At 35.3% G+C, this 23,372-nt stretch overlaps 2 protein-coding genes across 3 annotated transcripts in view; one reads left to right on the plus strand and one right to left on the minus strand.

Annotated features, from left to right (window-relative positions):
- The first annotated feature begins 511 nt into the window (after positions 1-511).
- Positions 512-1,126, plus strand: LOC128248073 (uncharacterized). The gene has a single exon (XM_052968481.1). It carries the CDS (start codon positions 512-514, stop codon positions 1,124-1,126), a length of 615 nt encoding a protein of 204 aa, XP_052824441.1.
- A 4,120-nt stretch (positions 1,127-5,246) lies between these two features.
- Positions 5,247-23,372, minus strand: part of LOC106884337 (multidrug resistance-associated protein 1) — a 93,563-nt gene continuing 75,437 nt past the window's right edge. For both annotated transcript variants that reach the window (XM_014935675.2, XM_014935674.2), the window contains exons 24-31: positions 21,877-22,076; positions 19,751-19,877; positions 17,156-17,257; positions 15,338-15,484; positions 13,886-14,044; positions 11,980-12,146; positions 10,512-10,706; positions 5,247-8,235 (exon numbers count right to left, since the gene is read on the minus strand). In XM_014935675.2, coding sequence (XP_014791161.1) covers positions 8,115-8,235; positions 10,512-10,706; positions 11,980-12,146; positions 13,886-14,044; positions 15,338-15,484; positions 17,156-17,257; positions 19,751-19,877; positions 21,877-22,076 — 1,218 coding nt within the window. In that variant the 3' untranslated portion in view covers positions 5,247-8,114. The remainder of the gene's footprint in view (positions 8,236-10,511; positions 10,707-11,979; positions 12,147-13,885; positions 14,045-15,337; positions 15,485-17,155; positions 17,258-19,750; positions 19,878-21,876; positions 22,077-23,372) is intronic.

Raw genomic sequence — 23,372 nt, forward strand, 5'->3', positions numbered from 1 at the left:
GAGCAAGTGTCGCTAGATATCAGTAGGATAACTAGGACTCCGCTGAAACCCTGACAGAAATTCCTCTTGCTGCAGCAACTTTATCTGCCGAGACTTTTTTATAGTCTCGTACAGATACTGCCGTCAAGAGGAATTCTCGAGAGGCTTGACACGGCCATCTGCGTGGGTGCTAGAAAAATATTACATCTCCCCGAAACTACTTCCTCTTCTTTTCTTTACTGCAGCCGGCTTGATGGCGGGTTAAGTCTTCACCAAATGGTGAGACTTATACCAAAATGTGTCATCCGCCAAAATCTTCGCCTGCTGACCTCGGGGCATGTCTCAGTTAGGAAAGTTGCGGATTCTGCAGGATTAGCCGAACAGAACCAGCAACTTATAGTTTCCTTCAATTTGCCGTTGCTACCTGAGGGCGCTACAGAATACGACCCTGATATCCGGCTGATCCATACCCATAGATGGGCGGCTCAGCCGGTGCATGGTGTGTGTGTGGCGGCGTACCGAGGGGACACAAATGGCAATAGTTGGATTAGTAGGCCGGGTAGGATTGCTGAGGGGTGCTACTTGGGATTACTCAAGATGCGCTCCAACATATCCTAACCGTGAAACTCTGACGCGTGGAGCCCTAGGGGATCCCACGTGTCCGAGATGTAGATTAGGAGCGGAGACAATATCCCACGTCAGTGGAGTCTGTGTTGCTCTTAAAGCACCACGGCTTGCCAGACATAATAAAGTCTGTAATCTGGTGGTGAAAGAGGCTGTAGCTCATGGTTGGAGTGTCAGTGTGGAGCCTTCCTATATTATAGGAGGCTCCAGGCTGATACTCGACCTGGTATTTAGCTGTCCGGATAAAGTAGTGGTCATTGACGTGACTGTCCGATTGGAGCAGGGAGATGCTTTGAAAGAGGCGTCTCTTGAGAAAGTGCATAAATACCGTCCGCTCGTTCAAATGCTTTTGCAGGACTTGGACCGGCTGGTAGAAGTGCATGGACTCCCAATCGGTGCCTGTGGTGCCTGGTGCCGACCTGCGAGTGTGGCACTGGACACCCTGGGCATTCGTGACAGACCATTTCGGCGACTACTCAGCCGGACAGTTATGATATGTACATATAACATGCTGAGAGACTAGCTCCAGCATGTGAGGACTTAGGTATATACTGATCTTAGATCTAAAATACTTGAAAAGACAAAATAAAAAGAAAACCGATTAGGACAATCTGCAACCCACAAAAATAATACCACACATCTTATTTTAGTTTGTTTTATTATTTTACAGAAGTGGTGTCGCCTCGGCTTTGAGCTGGGCCTTATGTCAAAAGTGTGCGGCACCAGGGCAAAGGATTCAGTGGGACCACCCACAGAAAATAAAGGGAAAATGAAGACGAAAGTCAAGAAAGAAATAGCCAAATGCCTCGTCATCTACTTAGTGACGTGCATGAATGGATCAATGAGATTCCCACTCCCCCTATCTACTATCTAGTGAAACCACACCTAATTTCAGGTGGTGGGGAGAATTTACTTTCCCCATTACTTTTGGTTATTTTACCAAAAAGCAGTTGTATTTCTGCCTTTTTAACCTTAATATTTTCCTGTTGTTGACCAACAGCAGCGGCATAGTTCATTGTTACTGCTTCTGCAGTTGATGCCATAACGGCACTCAAAATTAATCCTCTACAACGAGGTAAACAAATACAGTTTATACAAATCCTTCCCCCATGGGGGAGGGTAACAAAAAACAATATCACAATAACACTATCCAAGCTGTTAAACGAACTTTCCAACAACAATAAATCCTGCAACAGGCAACAATAAATTAAACTCACCTACAGATCTCGAAACGTTATTCAATATCCAGAAAAACAAGATGATTGTAACTACGGTGAAAAAATATCAATGTTAATTTATTGATGCATTTGGCCAAGTCTATGTCTGTATTATCAGACAATTGCAAAAAAAGTTAAAAACTGCAAAAATCTGGTACAAATTCTTCATGGTTCAAAACGTTGCTTACTTTTTACTCAACCTGATATATTGTTGATAATGTGTCTGCAGTAGTTTCATAAACTGTATCCTACTCCACCAGATATTTTAAGCATCTCAGCAGCAGTTCCTAATGGGCTTTCCCCTATCTTTACTTATCTATCATATTGCTATCAACTAGGACAGCTGGTATCTCTGTTGGGTCCACACTGGGAAGATCCTCTTTCTCCTAGACAATCTCCATGTTTAAAAACCTTTCATAGTAACACTTCCATGCTTTTACTTTTCATGATCACTAAATGCAAACGTACCATTATCTATCTGCATACACTTCTCATTTATGACATCTTCTTGCAATCTGAGCACCTTGAGCCTCTGATACTCACACTGTATGTGAGTTACATTTGCTATGTAAACCTGTTGCCTGGTTTCTCTTCTTATCTGGCATATTTCCTTATTGCTCCCATTCTCTAGCACCAGCCACAGATTTTGTCTGTTCTCTTGGTAGGTTGTCCTGCAGGAACTTCCAGTTGTTCTCCATACTCTATGCCTGTATCACCTTCTTTTTGCTAAAAACTTTGACTAGAATGTCTCTAAATTTCTGACTGTGGTGGATCTTTGAGTTTCCATATCTTTTCCAGACTGATTTGTTTCTCTGAATTCTTCTAGCTCTAAGTTTGGAGTCACTTACATGTTTCTTATAGCCTTTCAATAACATTTTTAAACCTCTTTAAACCTAATAATGTAATTCACTATATTAAATAAAATTGATTTAATAAATGAAATAAAGATAACATTCTATTAATATTGAAAATGCTAGAAAGTGAATGTGCTAACCATTTTCTAGAAGACAACCTGAGGATAAATTGCCAAAATTTAATGTATCAATCTGTTTATTTTCCAATTCTCTTTCCTTTTATTATAAAATTTTTCCACATCTTTTTAATATATACCACTTTGTCATGGTTCTGTTCTATATTTATATAGAATGGTGTGTGTATGAAGGCACATGGCTCAGTTGTTAGTGTCAGGTTCACAATCATGAGGTAGTGCATTCAATTTCCAGACTGGGCTGGGTATCGGCCTTGGGCAAGACACTTCATATTGTGTTGCTCCAATTCACTCAGCTGTAGAAATGAGTTGTGATATCACTGGTGTCAAGCTGTATTGGCCTTTGTCCTTCCCTTGGACAACATCGGTGGTATGGAGAGGGGAGGCTGGTATGTGTGGGCAATTTTGAGCATGGCCATTGCCAGTATCGCCTGACTGGCCTTTGTGCGGGTGACACGTAAAAGCACCTATTACACTCTTGGAGTGGTTGGCGTTAGGAAGGGCATCCAGCTGTAGAAACTCTGCCAAATCAGATTGGAGCCTGGTGTAGCCTTCGGGCTCCACCAGTCCTCAGTTAAATCGTCCAACCCATGCTAGCATGGAAAGCGGACGTTAAACGATGATGATGATTATATATATATATGTATATTTATATATGATTCTATTTTACCAATGCTTAGAAAACTCTCCTAGAGGAGAAACTGGTATAAAAGTAAAACATTTAATGTTTTTAATTAAATTATGTACTTCACTGAGTCCTTTTGATAGTTTGTGGTCTACATTGATCTTTTTAACGAGCATTAACAAAAAATTTATATATTTATTGCCAGATTCATAAGTGAGGCAATTCAGATAGAAAATAAACTGCTAAAATACCAATATATGAAGAAAATTAGAACAAAAAAAATTCTTATTTTTACTGATTAGTAAGTTTTTAGCTTTCTTTCATTTGAACCAATTTTTTCCATAGCTGCAAACAAGTTTATGATTATATTGAAACAACAGTTAAAACACTCCTATATGAAAAATCCTTGCCTGCTCAATTCCTTTATTTTTAAGGCACTAATTGAACTGTTTAATATTACAGCTGAAGCAAAAATTGGATGTTCATTAATTTTTAAAAATAAATATTCTGTTCAACTAGAACATTTATATGCATATCAACTCTATTTCAATAGACAAGTATTTCGATGAGTGAGAAAGTGAATGTGAGTCGGTGTGTCTTAAATGTGTTGTGTTGAATCAGCATACAAAGGTCTATATACAAGCACAGATGGACCATATGCTTATGTATTTGAGAAAAAAAAAAGACTTCACAAGGTTGAGCTCACATGCCTTTATCAAAGTGTTTGATTGAAATTGAAAGAAGTGAATGGCTCAAGCATGGTGTTAAGTTTTTCATGCTAAGTGACAATAGAATTATAGGTCCAGAGACATGGTAGTGGTATGTGAAAACTCAAAAGCTAAATGATAACAATATGTGTACTTATGAAAGAAAAGCTTAAATCTATTGTTGCATTCAATTTTGTATAATTTATGAGACTCTAGATGAATGCATATGGTTTTATTTGCAAAATTCTTTGCTCAACAGTCTCAAACAAAAAGTATCTAGCTTTCACTCAGTGTTGCCATTTTAGAGAACTGATGTGGGCTGAAGCCAATAGTGGTGAATTGCAAAGTGAGACCATTATTGCTTGTATTCTATTAATTGATGTATTGATAGGAGTCTAACTATCAGTAGAAGGGTAGGTACAGATGGCTACTGCAAACCATAGGAATAGTGAAGTTGAATCATCTCATGATTGTTTGATAAGTGACGGATTTGTCATCATACAGTTCTATCATTTTTAAGTTCTGAAACAATGCCTTTGAATAGGGTTAGTGACTGGAATTAATCCTGCTTGATATTATTCATCAATTATATCGGTTGTCTACAATATTGATAGTCTTTATCATTTTCTTTTTTCATCTGATGGGATTAGGCAAAAAAAAATGTGACAGAGTTTACCTTGGTGATCTTATCCATCATGTATCTTAAACATCTTTTCAAGAACACAGTTAAGCCCTACTGAAATAAAGGGCTTGATTAAATTGACTGAATTGTCTCCCAAAATATGTGATTTAGTGCCTATATGGAAAGCAATTATATTGCTTGTTTAAATTTTCACATATTTAAAACCAGATATGTCTATCCATTACTTTAGTAAACAAGTGGAATTGTCAAGTAGATAAGATAGTGAACATTGTAGGTGGTTTCTTTAGAATTTAGTATCTTGTCAGTAAATACTTCTTTACCAAGAGAATTGAAGCTAAGTTGTGCGATAGGCTAGAGTATTTATCTAAGTGCTTACTGGAGTAACAGCCAGAGTTTTAAGCACTGGACCTAAATGCTTTTTTAAATTCAAGTATATATTTTTAGGAAGGAAATCATAACAAAATTTGTACATTTCAGTTTATTTCCAATTTGATACTTGGCAAAACGACTTTTCTCCCAGCAGTCAATGGAATGTAATGTAAACATATACTCAGACACACACAGTAAGGAAAAAAAAAACAAAAAAACTATAACTTTCTACCTCAAATACTGATATATTTCTAATTTATCATTTGCTCAATGCCATTTAACCCAATTACTCCTACATTTGTAACTTCTTCAAAATGAAAACGATTCAGAATTTTTTGTTGATAATTTGTATGTTGGATTATTGATATTTATTAGGAGTTACATTTTTTTTTTTTTACATTAATATCAGACAAGAAAAACTGAATTAAAAAATTTTTTTTTTTTTTTGTATTCTTATCAAAACTCTGCAAATATTCAAACCACAAGTTTTATTTACAATCTTTTGTATTTCATATGTAAAATCATTCTAAATTGCTAATGAGATATCAATTAAAAAAAATATTTTGTAAAAAAAATATCTAATTTCTGTTTTATTTTTATGACAACATTAATTTTGTAAAAAAATACTGAATATTTGTATATATATATATATTTTAATTAACTATTATTAAAATCTATACTTGGCCTTTTTCTGTTCATCAGTTTTGAATTTGGCTCTTTGACTAAAAAATAATTTCAACATTACTCATTGAGCAAATGTCTAATATATAGTAATATGAATGGATAAATATCTCACTTGCATAGAAAGACTGCTGCAGCATTTTTTTTTTGTTTTTTATCTATCTGCTCAAATTACTGCCTGCATATATGGTAGAATCTATGATGACAACGTAGCTCATCTATAAAGTATCTTAGGCCACACAGGAGTAATGACATGACAGACATGGTAATACCAAATAAAATACCTTTGTCATGTTTTGATTTCACATCCTTCCACCACTATAAATGTTTACCTTTTTAACCACTTGGGAGATGGAAAAAAGTTAATAAAATAAGCACTTGTATTACATTGAGATCAATTCAATCAGTTGTACTCTGCTTGGTTAGTAATCAATACTGATACCTAACCATGACATATTGCTGCAAATTTGAGGGACAGGCATATCCCACTCCCTATTTCATAGGTACTTTATTTCATTGACCTCACACTTTCTGGAAAGGTAAAATTGGCCTTGATAAGATTTGAACCCAAGTCATTATCTTTGATGTCCTCATTTGAGTATTGATTACTTACAATTGGCAGTCACTTTGTTTTAATGATGTGTATGTTTGGGGATACTCAATACTAAATAGAAAATTCTGTGATTTCTTTGTGTTGAATGCAAATGTATGAACCTAATTTCGAAAATCCCTAATGTGTGTCCATGAGGATACAACCGATTCTTCATGCCCCTAAGTTAAAAATTAGTTCAACTATAATAATATATACATCCAAACTTAACTGTTTTCCATGTGATGTTCAACCCTATTTCAAGACAAGTGATCAAACTAGAAATTGAAACTGGGTCACAGACTTTGTTCCCTGAGATTTTACTGTAGCACTAAAATAACCACTTATTTCTTTAATGTATAGAAACGATATTCTAATCATTAAGATAGCATATTTATAAGATACAATTGAATAGTCCAGTGTATTCTCTTCACATCTACTAATGAACAATCTCTTCCATATTCTTAGATCCAGAGCAACACAGTAAGCTTGATAAAAATTACAAAATTAAATAAAAAGGTTCTCTATATTTTTCCAATGAAACAGAGTAGGAATTTATGTCTTTACTTTTCCTTTGAGGTAAAATATCCACCATATTTAACTTTGAACATCAACCAGTACTATTATTGGGGATGAATCAAATCTGCAAAGGAACATCTGATTACCAGCACACTTACACCCACTAACTAACTGACTGATGTGTGGTTTCTTCTCTTTTTGCCTGTTCTGTCACTGTTATGAAGGCTTTTCCTCTAAACTAGCTATCTAAATACTCCTTACAACACACTCTGTACTAAATACTTTCTACCCAAAACTGTAACACTGAAATTCTCCAATCTGCTCACATTTTTTTATGCCTAATATGTTCAAACTGAAAATCGACTGCATTAATTATATTAGCTTTAGAGGGCCCACAACAGTCATCATCACTGATGTCCTCTTCTGATTTACTTGGGAGGTGGGGGGAAGAAACTCTTTTACAAGATATAGTCACTTGACTTAGAACAATTAGCAGTCAAATCTTAAATTATATCATACCATCTTAAATAAAGAGAACACACTGGACAGTCTAGCTCTTGGAGAAGAAAAACAAAAAGGCTATGGCTTGGACATATTTGATCATAGGTCCTGGGGTTATACAGATAATGTAGGTATGAAGTGGATGATTAAATGTCAGAGATGAGTTAATAAGATTATATTTCTGTAACTAACAACCTAAGTAATATCCTTATTGTAAATATTAAAAGTATAACATTTATCCACGTACTTTCTTCAGTCATTTGACTGTGGCCATGCTGAAGCACATTGAGAAATAAGATACTTGATGATCAAATCAACTGTAACGTAATGTAGATGCAAATAATGAATCTGAAGAGATTAGTGGTTTGGAAAAATATCATCTTATAAAATGGAAGTAATGCATACCTCTCAATAAACTGAATACACAGTCCAGTTGTTTGAAAATAATTTTTCTCTCAAGTGTTTTAGTGAAAATTCAAAATAAAAAGGTAACAAAACAGATTCAACAAATTTTAAAAATTACATATAAAAATAGTCATATGCAATTTAAAAAAAAAATGAGAAAGAAATCACCATTGTATATAAAAGTTCCTGGATGGTATCAAATATACAGCCAAAGCCAATAAATTACAGTAGAAATGACTAAGGAGCCATAACAGAACTAGATTAATGTCACTGTTCTGCAACCAAATCAGCAGCTTTTGCCAAACTATAAAAAAGACTGTCTTTGTTCTGTAGAAGTACTCCAGGGGAATCAAACTCACATATTCTGCCTTTGTCCATTACTATTATCCTGAGAGAAAAAGAAAAAATATAAAATAACTGTTAAACCTATATAATGCAATATTTTCATTTTACTTGTAAAAAAGAATTTGACAGCCAATTTTTTTATTTATTTATTACAAGATTAGTAAATAAACTGTTAAACAATCACTATTTCTTGCCATTTTCCTTCACCATGAGGTAGGAATAGCAATTCTGAAAATTTGCTGGTTCAACTATTAAACCTGTCTCACAAGAGCAATAGTTTCCTAATTCTTTGCTAAAGATAAATTGGTCACTGATAATAGGCAAGTACCACATTTCTTTTTACATTTATGAATTTCTATGTAAAGTTCATTTTAACTGAGACAGACCATCTGCTCTTTGAATGTTTTCTATAAATCTGGTTTAAGATAAACCATATTTACAGTTTTGGTAACCAAGTATTCTCTGATGCTGTGGATTACTAAATAAGAGTTTAGCAATATTTCATTGTCAACAACAACCATTTGGAAAAGGCTGTTCACATGAGACAGTCTCATTTAGAATAGTGAATCAAGGCCACTTTTACATGATTGCTTGATCTACCAGAAATAACAGTATTTCACTCAAGTCATCCTGTAAAAAAAATGGAAGGTCATACAGGAGAATATACTCCCTAACATACAAACAGAAGGGATGCTTATGGCTAGATCACAGAACTACAATCAAAGCTAACCAGAGGTTAGACAACAAGTCCATATGATTGTATATTTAAGCTTTAATAATTTAATATCAGTTGCATCATGGTACAACCATATCTGCTATCGAAAAAAAAAAAAAAACATTCACTTTTTATTTCTTGAGGTACCACACTTTGTGTTATACCACAGCAATGGTGCAGTGTCAGTGATGAGACCATAGTAGTATAATGAAAATTTTTGACACCGCATGAAGTGAAATGTGAATGTAACAGGTTTTGTGAAATTTTAGATGGCAACAACTGGCTTTCCCTGATGCAATTACTTGAGTCACAACACAATGTCAGATCAAGATACTTACCAGAGAAATACAACTCTTGAAATTTAAAATTACTTTTCCTATGAAGATATCCACAGCTGGAGTCACATGCATATATATTGCAATAGCTTCAATTAACTTAACCCCTTAGTATTTAAACCTGCCATATCTGGCCAAAACATTCTACCTGCTTTATGTTCAAACTGTCAGGATCCAGCCTCTTACGCCTACCCTACAATGTCATTTTAAAAATATACAACCATATCATTGAAATCCCTAATTCATGAAGTAATACATGACCAATTCTAAACACTGTGCACTACATTTGACTGAATAATCTGAATGCGAAAGGGTTGAACATACCAATCATGGAGTCTGTCAAGTTCTGTTGTGTTAAAAGCATTTAAATTCACTAGTTAAAAATTAGATACTAAAAGCAGAATGCCTGACAAGTCTAGATGATCATCAAAATTGTCTCCAAAATAAGTAAAAAGTATTAAAGATGAAATGAGAAAAATAATTAAGTTTGATTAGGTAGACAGACAAGAAGTAGAAGAGTATGAAGAAAAGTAGGACTTATTTAACCTCTGATAATTATTAGAAAACAAACTTAGGAGTTCCAAGGGAAAGCAATACCAAGGGCATGATCCATAATAACCAAGTTCGTGATGAAAGGTAAAAATGTATTTAGTGATTTCATTTATACAATGAATACTTTAAAACAATTTCCCCCAGCTAAATCAAAGGTTAGCCTTGTGAGCTCTATTGAACTTGTCAGAGCTCCCTAAGCAATATTTTACAGCGAAATGTCTTTTCTTTTGCCTACCTTTCAGTTACCTATTACAACATGTAGGAATATAGGGTATATATTCTAAAACCAGATGCACATAGTAATGGCTTTTTTTTCTGTAATCATAATCATAAACCAAATGCCAGATAATTTTAATGGCTAACTGATAAATGAAGTTTCACACAATGACCTGTATCTATTAAACCACAGAGTGTGCTTTAGAAGGTTTAATCAATGATCCTGCATTTACATTATGGACAAAGGAAAGACATGAACACCTTGTTTATACCTCACTTGTTATATTTAGTCTGTACTGAGGCAGTTTGAACATCAGAAATAAAATTAACTGGTGAGTGGTAAATTTGCAACAATATGATTTTTATCATCGACTGATTGCAATAAAAAAAAAAATTTAAAAAATGAAAGGGAAATAGAAAAAAAACAACAACATACAACATGAGAAACAAAACAAAGGCTATGATGGTGAATGTAAAATAGATAAATGGGAAGTGGCTTACTTAGAATAATCCATGATAGTATTAAGTCTGTGAGCAATTGTGATGACAGTGGAATCTTTGAATTCGGAACGGATGGTTTGTTGTATAAGGGCATCAGTTTCCAAATCAACTGCTGCAGTAGCTTCATCCAATATTAATATTTTACTTTTTCTCAGAAGAGCACGGGCAAGACAAAGAAGTTGCCTCTGTCCTAAACTGAACACAAAATTTTTAAAAATCACATTTTTGTGGACAAATATTTCTTGTAAAAAAAATTTCCTACATTTCAGCTATCATATCAATTTCTTGCACTGTATTTAAGACCAAATTCTAAAGCAGATCTACACTAAACTCAATTTCAATGGGCATCACACTGAAGCACTTGTGAATTATTGGTTTCAAAGGATAGTGCTAGTGCCACATAAAAAGCATCCAATCCACACTGTGAAATGGCTGGCATTTGGAAGGGCATCCAGTTATAAAAATCATGCCAAAACTGACCTCACCTCTGCTGGTTCCATGTGCAAAAACAGACACAGAAATCCGGTGCAGTCTTCTGCCTGGCCAACTCATGCCAGCATGGAAGGCAGATGTTAAACGATGATGATGAATCTTCTAAACTGAAAGATAATTTCTTGTTTTGCCATGGAGCTATTTACCCAATTTGTATTTGGCATACTTTTTTTAAAGAAACCTGTGATATAAGTTTCTTTGAATGCTTTAAACCCCTTTTCAAAACTTTGGTTAGTAAATTATATATTGCAGATATTACAAGTAGTGTAAATTCCTACGATTTTATCCACATTTTTCATGTTTTTGCTCCTAACTTTGTTTTACCTGAATTGTTTGGTCATTTTAAGGAGCCTATTTTACCTTCTTTTACTGTTTTCAGAATTTGTGACCATACAGAAACATTGCACTCAAACAGATTTCTTTACTTACTATCCCCTCCACTGTGCTTCATTTTGGACTTAATTTATTGATCTCTATAATTTGAAGGACTAAGTTCTCCTTGGTGTAAAGGGATGAAACTCAATATAATATTTTTATTCAATGCATCATCATTGTATGAGCAGTTGCACTCCTTTGTCAGCCTTCACCACTTCATTGCTTGGTGATTCTTTATCCAACAGTTATCTTTGTATTTAGTTGTAGCCCTTCACATTTTGAATTCAAATTTTGTCAAGGTCAGTTTTGTTTTTCATCCAAATTTCTTCATCAGAACCTTTTTTGGGTTGATGAATTATAGTACCAGCCAAATACTCGAGTTGGTTTAATTGACAACACTCTCTTCCTAAATCTGTGGTCTTGTGCCAATGTTAGAAATTAATATAGAACAAAAAGAATGAATTCTATAGATAAAATCCCTTTAAAATGAGAATTATTATAGTAAAGTCTTTTGTACAGATTTTTCTATTCTGTATATGTGATGCTGAATAAAGACTCACAATTACACTAACTTATTGCTATATTAAACCAGTTACATTACCTGAGGTTTTCGCCACCTTCTGCACATTCATGTAGCAAGCCTTTTGGTTGAGATTTTACAAACTCATTCAAATGAGAATGTTCTAAAGCCTCCCATAATTGGCTGTCAGTATAGTAGTCAAATGGATCCAAATTCATACGTAATGTACCAGAGAATAATATTGGATCCTGCAACAGTCAAATACTAGTGACATCACAGGAATAGGAGATATAAATAATATACTAGCATATTACAAACACTAATGGAGATAGTACTTTAGCATGGTTTTAGTCATGACAGATAAAATAAACTGAAGAAAAATGTAAATTGTAAAATGTATTAACATTTTTTGCTTGATTCAAAGTAATGCTCAAACTTCTGAGTTAGGGCAACTGCCACAGTTAGGGGTTTAACTCTTTTGCTACCATATTTCTATTCAAATACACTGCCATTGTTTAAATTAATTTTGAAAGTAACAAAGAATTTAGCAAAATAACTTCATCACTATTGAGTTAGTGTTTGGAACAGAAATTAACATCATAGAATCAAGGGTGGTCTGAAGTTGGTTGATATCAAAAGGGTTAAAAAAATTAGAGCTGACTCTCACATCAGATGCTTTTACTGATTTTTAAAAGTAGTACTTAAGAACTGTGAAGGCACATGGCTCAGAAATTGGAACATTGGGCTCACAATCATGAGGTAGTGAGTTCGATTCCTGGACTAGGCTGTGTGTTGTGTTCTTGAGCAAGACACTTTATTTCACATTCCTCCAGTTCACTCAGCTGTAGAAATGAGTTGTGACATCACTGGTGCCAAGCTGTATCAGCCTTTGCCTTTCCCTTGAATAACATGGATGGCATGGAGAAGGGAGGCTGGTATGCATGGGCGACTGCCGGTCTTCCATAAACAACCTTGCCTGGACTTGTGCCTCAGAGGGGATCTTTCTAGACACAATCCCATGGTCATTCATGACCGAAGGGGCTCTCTACCCTCTTACTTAAGAATTACAGCTAGTTAATTTGTATGATAGTGGCCTGTGTTTCTAGTACCACGCTATGTCTCTGGCAGGGATATTTCACTTTCAATAATCCAAGAGGTAAAGGCAGGAAGCTGGTAGAATTGTTAGCACACCAGGCAAAATGCTAAGCAGCATTTCATCTATCTTTACATTTTGAGTTCAAATTCTGCTGAGGTTGACTCTGTCTTTCATAATTTCAAGGTCGATAAAATAAATACCAGTTGAGTACTGGAGTTGATGTAATCAACTTTGTTCCTTCCCTTGAAAATGCCTTGAGCCAGAATTTGAAGCCAATATTCTAGGAGGTAGGTAATTGGCAAATATTTCTTTAGATTGCAGTATTGAGCATAAGTTTCATCATAGGTGAAACCTGTAAGAAAGACCCTTTGCCCAGTTGCTCCACTAACCAGAAATAACAGCCAGATCTATCTGCCTCACATTACACAATATCTTAAATAAGGAAAGGATACATTAAATAACACAGTCTAGAGAAAAGATAAATAACCACAGCTGTAATTTCTTAGATCATAGGTCTGCTGGATCAGGTTTGACTTGCAGCTAAAGCATCAACAATATATAACAGACTGGTATGTTATTTAGTGGAAGAATTATCTCTTATTTGCTGAGCAACTTGGAAACTATGACATACTTTAATGCATCATCTTTTATTAAGGCTGGAGGATAAAGATAGACAAAACGAGATACAGACAGTAAACAAATTCAAAAAACAAACAAACAAATAAAAAATTTAGAAGCTGACTGATTAAGATATTCAACTAATGGTTCAAATATAAAAGTATATAACAATTCAACTCATGACCAAGAATTTAGTATTATCACTATTGAATAAGAACCATCTTTTCAAAAAAGGAAGAAAACAGTTTGAGTGAAATTTTATTTTAAACTTACCTGTGGTATGATAGTAAGTTTAGACCTTAAGTCATATAATCCAATCTTTGAGACATTAACGTCATCAATAATAATTGAACCTTCAGCTGCTTCAATAATGCGAAACAAGCTCAGAGTTAGTGAGGATTTACCAGCCCCAGTTCTGCCAACAATACCAACCTATAAGTTTAGGATAAAATAAAAATAGGTTGACACAATTAAATTTTTGTTTTACAACCAGAAAAAAATTACATCATTTGAAATACTTATTTAGAAATCTGAGAAATTTCTTTAGCTTGTCAACCATTCCAATGCCAACAAAGCTTGATAATAATTAACTGATAATTTTGCTCCAAGGTGTTGTGTGTACCAAACTTTTCATCAAGCATATAGACTCTATACGAAAACATGTCAATTTAAAAATTCAACTCGATGAAAAATAAAACATTTTTTTTATTAATCTACAGACATCTCTTAATAACATTTAATCGAAATAATAAATTGTATTTATTTTATATGATCCTCTCTCTAAAACAATTTTTTTTTTATTTAAAGGCATATAAATTAGAGTGGTGGAAATTGTGCATAAAATAAAAGTATGGGTTTTGCAATAATTTATAACGGTTCTATGTCAAAATAAGTTTGGTAACTGCTGAGCAATAATGTTGTTGAGAAAAACAAGTGTTGTTGTAAGTAAAAACAAGTGCTGTTTACAAGTTTTTATTTTATGTAACAACTGGTAAACAACAGCCTCACTGAATACAAATTTCCAAAGAACCAGTTACTAATTTATGACATTTCTGACAGCAAAAGTGACACAGAAATGTCTATTAACTCTTTAGAATTTAAACTGGCCACATCCAGTCCAAATATTCTACCTGTTTTATGTTCAAACTGGCCAGATCTGGCCTCTCACACATACTTTACAATGCTATTCTAAAAATAAACAATCATATTGTTCAAAGCTACAAGATAATGTATGATTAATACAAAATTACACTAGACAGAGTAATCTGAATGCTAAAGGGTTAACATAATGAAAATATTGGAACAAATATAAAAATCCACCCCTGCAAAAAACACTATTTGAAGAAGATTCATTTTTCAGTCTTGTCATTGATGGTTACATCCTTCACTAAGATACACTGACAAAGAACACACACACACAGATGCATGGTAGGCTTCTGCATCATTTCTGTTCACCAAATTATGCCCAGGAATTTACACACTGAGATCAAACTCAGAACATGTTTGTGAAGTGAAAGTCTTAACCGTGAAGCCATAGAGAAAGAAAAGTTTTAAAGAACCAAGTCTTACGAATACTTTATCACATTTTTTTTTTGTTATACAAAAGTACCTTCCCTAGCTAATAGTTTAGTTCTGTTTTCTTTTGACTGAAAAAAAAGATGAGTGTCTTATTGAATATCTAAATGCTTATTTTCTAATATATCAGCATGCTTTTGCATAAATTACCTTTTCCATTGGCAAAATGCGACAACTTATGTCTTTAATAACCAGATCCATATTTTCTCGATAACGTGTGGCATAGTTACTAAAGACTACCTCTCCCTTTTCTGGCCATTCGGGAGCTGGTTTGTTGTTTTTTATTTCGTAGGGACCCTGCAAAAAAAGAAAAAAAAAATATTGCTGTTGGTTAATAAAAGAGAGATTAGCATTTCATTTAGGCTTAGAAATCAAGTAGCAGTCTGATTTTCTTCATAATATTTTTAGTGTACTCATCAATATCTATATTACCAAATATTAAAAGTAGTATACAAATGGAGAAGGGAGGAGAAAGAGAGAGATGGAATGTATGATGCAGAATTTGTTAGAAACCCCAATTTTTATTACATCTCTACATATTGGGATGTAAATTTGTGACTATTGTGAATCTATCTGTATTTCATTTATTGTCATATTTTGTCATTAAAAAGTGGGGTGGGGAGTGGATGAAAATTATGGAGTACTTAACGAATTTATTAAAGTATTTATTGTTGCTCTTGCAATCTAGTTCAAATTGTTAGGTATAAAAGGCGTCCCTATCTTTTATCAACCATTCAGAAACTGTTTTAGTTCTTTCCTATTTCATAAAGATTCTGTAAAAAATTCATTCTTATAAATAAATATATGACTAGAAAAGACTGAGATTGCTTTTCATCTCTCCTTTGTCAAGAAGCATGTACCAGTAACATACTAGAATCATTGCATTTGTTCTATGTTTCTTGTCAACTATTGTTCAACAACAACTGCCGCCACCACCACCTGGTTTGGAAGCAAACCTCTTAACCACACAGTCATGCCTGCACAGTTATATATAATAAGGACCAGACTAAATGACTATGTTTCACACCTGTTTTTCAGTTTTTATGCTAGCATAGGTTGGATAAAACCTTATTATTGAAGCACAACATTACAGTTTTCTGTGACCAGCACTAACTTGTTTTTCAAGTGATGCATTTTATATTCCATTTGTCTTTGAAAGTACAGAGCTGTGCATTGATTTGTTAATAGGGAATGTCAGCATAATGATATAATTTTTGCTCAAGTGATTTTGCATAAGATGCAGAATATAGACTTTTACATGCATACAACTAACTTTCATACAGTTTCCATCAACCAATTTCTCTCCCAAGACAGTTGATCTAAAGCTATAGTAAAAAACACATGCAGTGAGATGGAATTTGGAACCACAAAACCAAGTGATTACGAAGTGAAATCCATATCTACTCAGTCATGCTTGGTGCCTCTTATAGTTTTTTTCCATTTTTTCTTCTCTGTTCTTAGTCTAAATTTACATATTTGACTTTACCTTTCAGCTTATAAACTGATTCAATTATCTTGTAGCCCTTTCATGAGTGAACTTTGATTATCCTTCTATCATCATCCTCATCATCCAGTTGGATGACTTGCCTGGACCAATGATTTGTATTAGTCATTTGATAGCTGAATGCCTCATCTGTCTGTGCATGCTGTGACTGAAGATGATAGCAGTGGTTCACTAACTGAACTGGTTGATCCTGGCCATTGATAGTTTGTCTGTTCATCAGCTCAGCATCTAGTGATATTCACCATTAACTCATTAAATTCTAATGCTGAAATAGTTCACATCCAGCGTGCTGCACCCCATGATTTCAGCATAACTCTCTAAAGTTTGATTCAAATGCCTACACTACACTCCCCAATAAAATACTGATCTTTTACCTAATGAAAAGACATTAATATTCAATAAAGTAAATGTAAGTTAGAATCCATCCATCAAAGGCTTAGAGTAATAATTTAAATTATATTTACCTCAGTTGGAATTTCTGAATACTCCTTTATTCTTTCTACAGCAACAATGTTGGTCTCAAGTTCACTGGCCATGCGGATGAACCAGTTCAATGTTTGAGTGACCTAAAATAAAAAAACAGCATATAATTGCAGTAATCGCAATAATTTCTGGTTCTGGCAGACTATCACAATTTTAAAGTGAAAGAGAGTGTCGATAACTAAATTGATCCTACTATGTGGTTGATCCTAATTTTAGCTACTTTAAAGAAAAGGAAAGAAGCTGATCCTGGCATGATTTTGAAATCTGGAAGTAGCACTGGAACAAAATACTATTATTAGTCAGACTAGTTATCCTCAATTTTTTTTCAACTTCATGGTGCACTGGAGATATATACATATATATAAATATTAACCCTAGGATGCCGGGTGAAATGCTTAGCGGTATTTCGTCTGCCATTACGTTCTGAGTTCAAATTCCGCCGAGGTCAGCTTTGCCTTTCATCCTTTCGGAGTCAATTAAATAAGTACCAGTTACGCACTGTGTCGATGTAATCGACTTAATGCCTTTGTCTGTCCTTGTTTGTCCCCTCTATGTTTAGCCCCCTGTGGGCAATAAAAAAATAAATATTAATCCTACTAGTGCAATTCTGACAAAGTTAAAAATTATTAATACGCCACACTTGGAAAGTTAAACAAACTGTGCTTTAATCCTTTAGCATTCAGATTACTTTGTCAAATATTCTGCTTATTTATTCACATTGTTTTGAGTTAATCATGCTCTATCTCATAGCTTTGAAATTTTGATGATGTGATTGCTTATTTCTAAAATGACACTGCAGGGTAGGTGTGAGATGCCAAATCTGGTTGATTTCAAGATAAAGCAGGTAAAATATTTTGGCTGGATATGGCTGGTTTAAATGCTAAAGGGTTTAAAATTAAATTTTAGGTAAAAATACAAAAATTAATATGGATTTTCTAAAGCCTTCAATTGAAAAGATCCACATAGGCACAAGAGTGGCTGTGTGGTAAGTAGCTTGCTTACAAACCACATATGTCTGGGTTCAGTCCCACTGTGTGGTACATTGGTCAAGTGTCTTCTGCAATAGCCTCGGGCTGACCAAAGCCTTGAGAGTGGATTTGGTAGATGGAAACTGAAAGAAGCCTGTCATATATATATATATATATATATATATATCATCATCATCATTGTTTAACATCTGCTTTCCATGCTAGCATGGGTTGGACGATTTGACTGAGGACTGGTGAACCAGATGGCTGCACCAGGCTTCAATCTGATCTGGCAGAGTTTCTACAGCTGCATGCCCTTCCTAACGCCAACCACTCCGAGAGTGTAGTGGGTGCTTTTATGTGCCACCGGCACAAGGGCTAGTCAGGCAATACTGGCTATGACCACGCTCCAAATGGTGTTTTTTAAGTGCCACCTGCACAGGAGCCAGACTAGTGGCACTGTCAACGACTCGCTCGAATGTTTTTTCACGTGCCAGTAAGGCGATGCTGGTAATGATCACTCTCAAATGGTGCTATTTACGTGCCACCGGCGCGGAAGCCAGACAGCTTCTCTGGCAATTATCATGCTCGGACGGTGCTGTTAGTGCTCCACTGGCACAGGTCCAGTCATTGAATTTGGTTCAATTACAATTTCTTTTCACTTGCCCCAACAGGTCTACGCAAGCAGAGTTTATTGTCCAATGAAGGAAAGGTTGGCATGGGTGCCAGTTGTCAAATTTGGTTCGATTTCAATTTCACTTGCCTCAACAGGTCTTTGCAAGCAGAGTTTAGCGTCCAATGAAGGAAAGATACGCATAAGTGGGCTGCCTACACCCATGGCAAAGGCCACGGATTATGGTCTCACTTGGCTTGCTGGGTCTTCTCACGCACAGCATATTTCCAAAGGTCTCGGTTACTAGTCATTGCCTCGGTGAGGCCTAATGTTCGAAGGTCGTGCTTCATCACCTCATCCCAGGTCTTCCTCTTCCACAGGTTCCCTCAATCGCTAGGGTGTGGCACTTTTTCACACAGCTATCCTCATCCATTCTTGCCACATGAACATACCAGTGCAATCGTCTGTTTTGCACACAACTGATACTTCTTAAGTCCAACTTTTCTTTCAAGGTACTTACACTGACATTACACAGCCTTCGGAGCATACTGGCTTTATTTCTTGCGCGCTTACGCATGTCCTCAGCAGTCACGGTCCATGTTTCACTGCCATGTAGCATGTCCCCCACCATCCCTTGACAACCGATGTTGGTGTGTTTATGTCCCCATAACTTAGCGCTTCAGCTTAAGAGACCAATAGAATAAGTACTAGGCTTACAAAGAATAAGTCTTGAGGTTGATTTGTTTGGCTAAAGGTGGTGCTCCAGCATGGCCACAGTCAAATGACTGAAACAAGTAAAAGAAAAAAGAATATTCCTATCAATTGGTTTTATTAATTTGATAATTATCATCTTGGTACCCTCACCTCTATTATCACTTGTCAGTTATTTGATTTCACCTTCAAGCTATCTAGAGAGGCTATGATTAGAATAACAAGACAGAACCCCACTCCCACAAACAAACCCCCCCCCCCATAACTTTTATAGATTTACTTACACTGAGAGCATATGTTACAGCAAGTCCAACACTGCCAGGAGTGAGTGAATTTCGGTTGGTCACAGAAAAGACAGCAGAAAAGAATACAATCAGATTACTCATAAATTCAGTTCTAAAAGCCAGCCACCTAGTAAAAATAAAAAAAGAAAAGGTAAAGAACAAACATGTCAGCAAAGGAGTCCTTAAATGGTCATTTGACTTGGGAGAAACAACAGTCAAATCTCTCTCAGTTCACACAATACCATTCAGAAAAAAAGGCATACTGATGGAGAATTTAGTCTTTGATACACTATAGCTAAAGTTCAAGAGATCAGATGGTGACAAGTGGATTGTCTTTGATCATAATTCGGCTCAGTTGGAGCTGACTTGGTACTAAACACTATCACCACATTACCACAACTCCCCCCTCCAAAAAAAAAACAAAAAAAACATTCAATGGCTGTCAGTTTGCAACCGCATTATTTTGGTAACAACGGAGGGTAGAGGATTAAGGACGAAGATACCTTAGTGGGATTTAAACTCAGAATATAAAGAGCCAGAACAAATACTGCAAGACAAATTTTTCCAATGCTCTAACAATTTTGCCAATCAACTGCCCTAATAAAAGTTCATAAAAGTAAAAATATTAATTGTTTCTAACATAGGTACAAGGTTGAAATTTGAGGGGAAAGAGTTAAGTCAAATTAAACTGACTCCAGTACTTGATTGCTATTTTATTTTATCAATCATTTGTTGGCACTCTGTCGCTTACGATGTCGAGGGTTCCAGTTGATCCGATCAATGGAACAGCCTGGTCGTGAAATTAACATGCAAGTGGCTGAGCACTCCACAGACACGTGTACCCTTAACGTAGTTCTCGGGGATATTCAGCGTGACACAGTGTGACAAGGCTGACCCTTTGAATTACAGGCACAACAGAAACAGGAAGAAAGAGTGAGAGAAAGTTGTGGTGAAAGTGTACAGCAGGGTTCGCCACCATCCCCTGCTGGAGCCTCGTGGAGCTTTAGGTGTTTACGCTCAATAAACACTCACAACGCCCGGTCCGGGAATTGAAACCGCGAGTCTGCTGCCCTAACCACTGGGTCATTGCACCTCCACTTTATCAATCATAGGTAAGGATAAAAGGTAAAGTTGATCTTAGTAGGATTTGAACTCGGAATGTAAAGAGCTGGAAGAAGTGCCATTAAGCATTTTGTTGAGCATCGCAATGATTTTGCCATTTGATGCTGCTGTGGATCATAATAACATAACAATAATAATCCTTTCTACTATAGGCACAAAGCCTAAAATTTTGGGAGACGACTAGTTGATTACATTGACCCCAGTGCATAGCTGGTACATATTTCATTGACCCCAGTGAAATTTGAACTCAGTACTGTCTAACTGAGGTCCTTGTTGTGACTTGACAAACAGTACAAACCCTCAGTAGACACAAATTCTTCAATCATCAACTTCATGATATTGTTTACTGTGTGACGTCTATAATAATAATAATAAATAAATAAATAAATGCCCTGATGCAGTACTAAGCAGTGACTCTCATGGCTCCTGATTTTAACTGATTAGAAGTGTTATCATGTACACTGTTTTGTCTTGGTATAAAAGATAGTCTACAGCAAATATTCTGCTCTCAATACCACAGATTTGCATGCCAGTTGTTTGATCATAACTAGTTGAGCATGTCCCTTAGTGGCTGATGATATGTGCATCTCTGATCATGAGCAGAAGTAGTGGGGGAGCACCATAGCCATGTGTTGAGAGGAATATTTTAGGGTTTGAATAATTCATCTCTGGAAACATGGGTGTTTTGTTCAACATCCTTAAACAACTCTTATTTAGAGACCTTTTGAGTGAGATGGGCTACTTGACATGAAGGAAATTCTAACTGGGCCCCCACCTGCAAGGTCATGTGCTGTTTATTTTCATATCATGTCGCGCACACATGGTTGTGATGAATGTGTCTGGTTTACCCTTATCAGACGGGTAGTCATGATGGGTATACTAGGCTTCATATATTTTACTCCAGTGCCACTCTGATGGCATGTACTGCATTCTCACTCAATAACAATAATAAAAACAACAACAATAATAATAATAATAATAATATATAGAGAAGATAAAATTACCTGTTAATGACCAAGCTAGGATAATAAGTTATGTTGTAATCATCAACTCGCTTTTCAGACTCTCTGATGAAATCATTTTGTTTGTTGAAGGCTCGGATTGATGTAGCTCCTGACACAGTTTCTCCAAAATGAGAAAATATCGGTGATCGGCTGACTGACTCTAACCGTTTTAATTGACGTGAGGTAGCAATGTAAATACGCTGTATCAAGGCAAAGAAATATATTAATAATTAGCAAAGTGTTTTTTTGTTCTATTTTATAATCATATTTTCTATTTGAAACTTGAGGTATGTGAACAAAAATATAAACGAAACATCTACTTCTTCCACTCACTTTTGGTGCCCCTATTCTACCAATTCCTAGCCACCATGTACCTCTAAGGTCTACACTAACACTTCACCAATTTCTTGCTCTCCCCATCCTCCCTTCAGCAAAAAACCTGCTTTGCTCTGGCCTTTTTCTCTCATATTTTACCCCTCTCTACACCTTATCCTCCTAGTATAAAGTTTGCCTTTCCCACTTGAGTTGAAAGTCTTATAAGCTGCATGCCAACTGCATTACTGCTGGTGGTATGAAAAAAAAAGCATCCAGTGCACACTGTAAAGTGGTTGGCATTAGGAAGGGCAGCCAGCTGTAGAAATCTTGCAAACAGACACTTGAACATGATGCAGTCCTTGGGCCCATTGGATCCTGTCAGCCATTTAAACCATGCCAGCAAAGAACTGCATATACATGCACAAAAAGAATAACAAAACAGTAATTATTTGGCTTCTAATAAATTGTTATATACCTAAGGACTATTAACACAAAGATTATATGCTAATATTTTTTGTGTTTTATAGCTTCAGGTCATTTTTAATCAAGCAGACCCATGACAGTAAGAACATGGTTCTCAGAAGCTTTAGAAATTCTATACTAATACTTGAACAGCTTGAAAAATATATCATTCACAATTTTTTTTAGAGACAAAATCCCAAAACAAATAGTTTTATGATAAAGTGACAACTTGTAAATTTATATCAATATGAGTGAATAACGTTTAAGTTTGAGAAAATTAAAATTTACTAGTGGGTCCCATGAATATTTCATGGAATTAATAGTAAACCTATTGGGTTATTTCTGAAAACTTTATCCAAAAAAAACCTGAAAGTGTAGCCTGTGTTGTGTCTGTATGGAAAGATAGTTGCTCATCTGCTACTCATTGAAAAGTGAAAGAAATTGGAATAGGATGGTTACCTAATGAACTTTATATACTTTATGCACAATTTTATAGACTTAATACACAGCACTAATAAAATAAATATTTACTCTTATTTTTCTATTTCCCCATAAAGAAAAAATATCTCATACATATGATACAACCTTTAGTTAAACTGCATATATCTGCCATGTAAATAAGCTTGAATATTTCATGGAATTGCACTTATGTGCCTGTGTTAAGTGATAGGTGATGTAAAAAACTTAGTTCAATTAAGACAAAACAAAAAAAAAAAAAA

The sequence above is a fragment of the Octopus bimaculoides genome, chromosome 6 (genome assembly GCF_001194135.2).
Source record: "Octopus bimaculoides isolate UCB-OBI-ISO-001 chromosome 6, ASM119413v2, whole genome shotgun sequence".
Lineage (NCBI taxonomy): Eukaryota > Metazoa > Mollusca > Cephalopoda > Octopoda > Octopodidae > Octopus > Octopus bimaculoides.

Excerpts from the sequence above, each read along its gene's own strand:
- LOC128248073 (XM_052968481.1), top strand. The coding sequence starts at position 512 with ATGGCAATAGTTGGATTAGTAGGCCGGGTAGGATTGCTGAGGGGTGCT.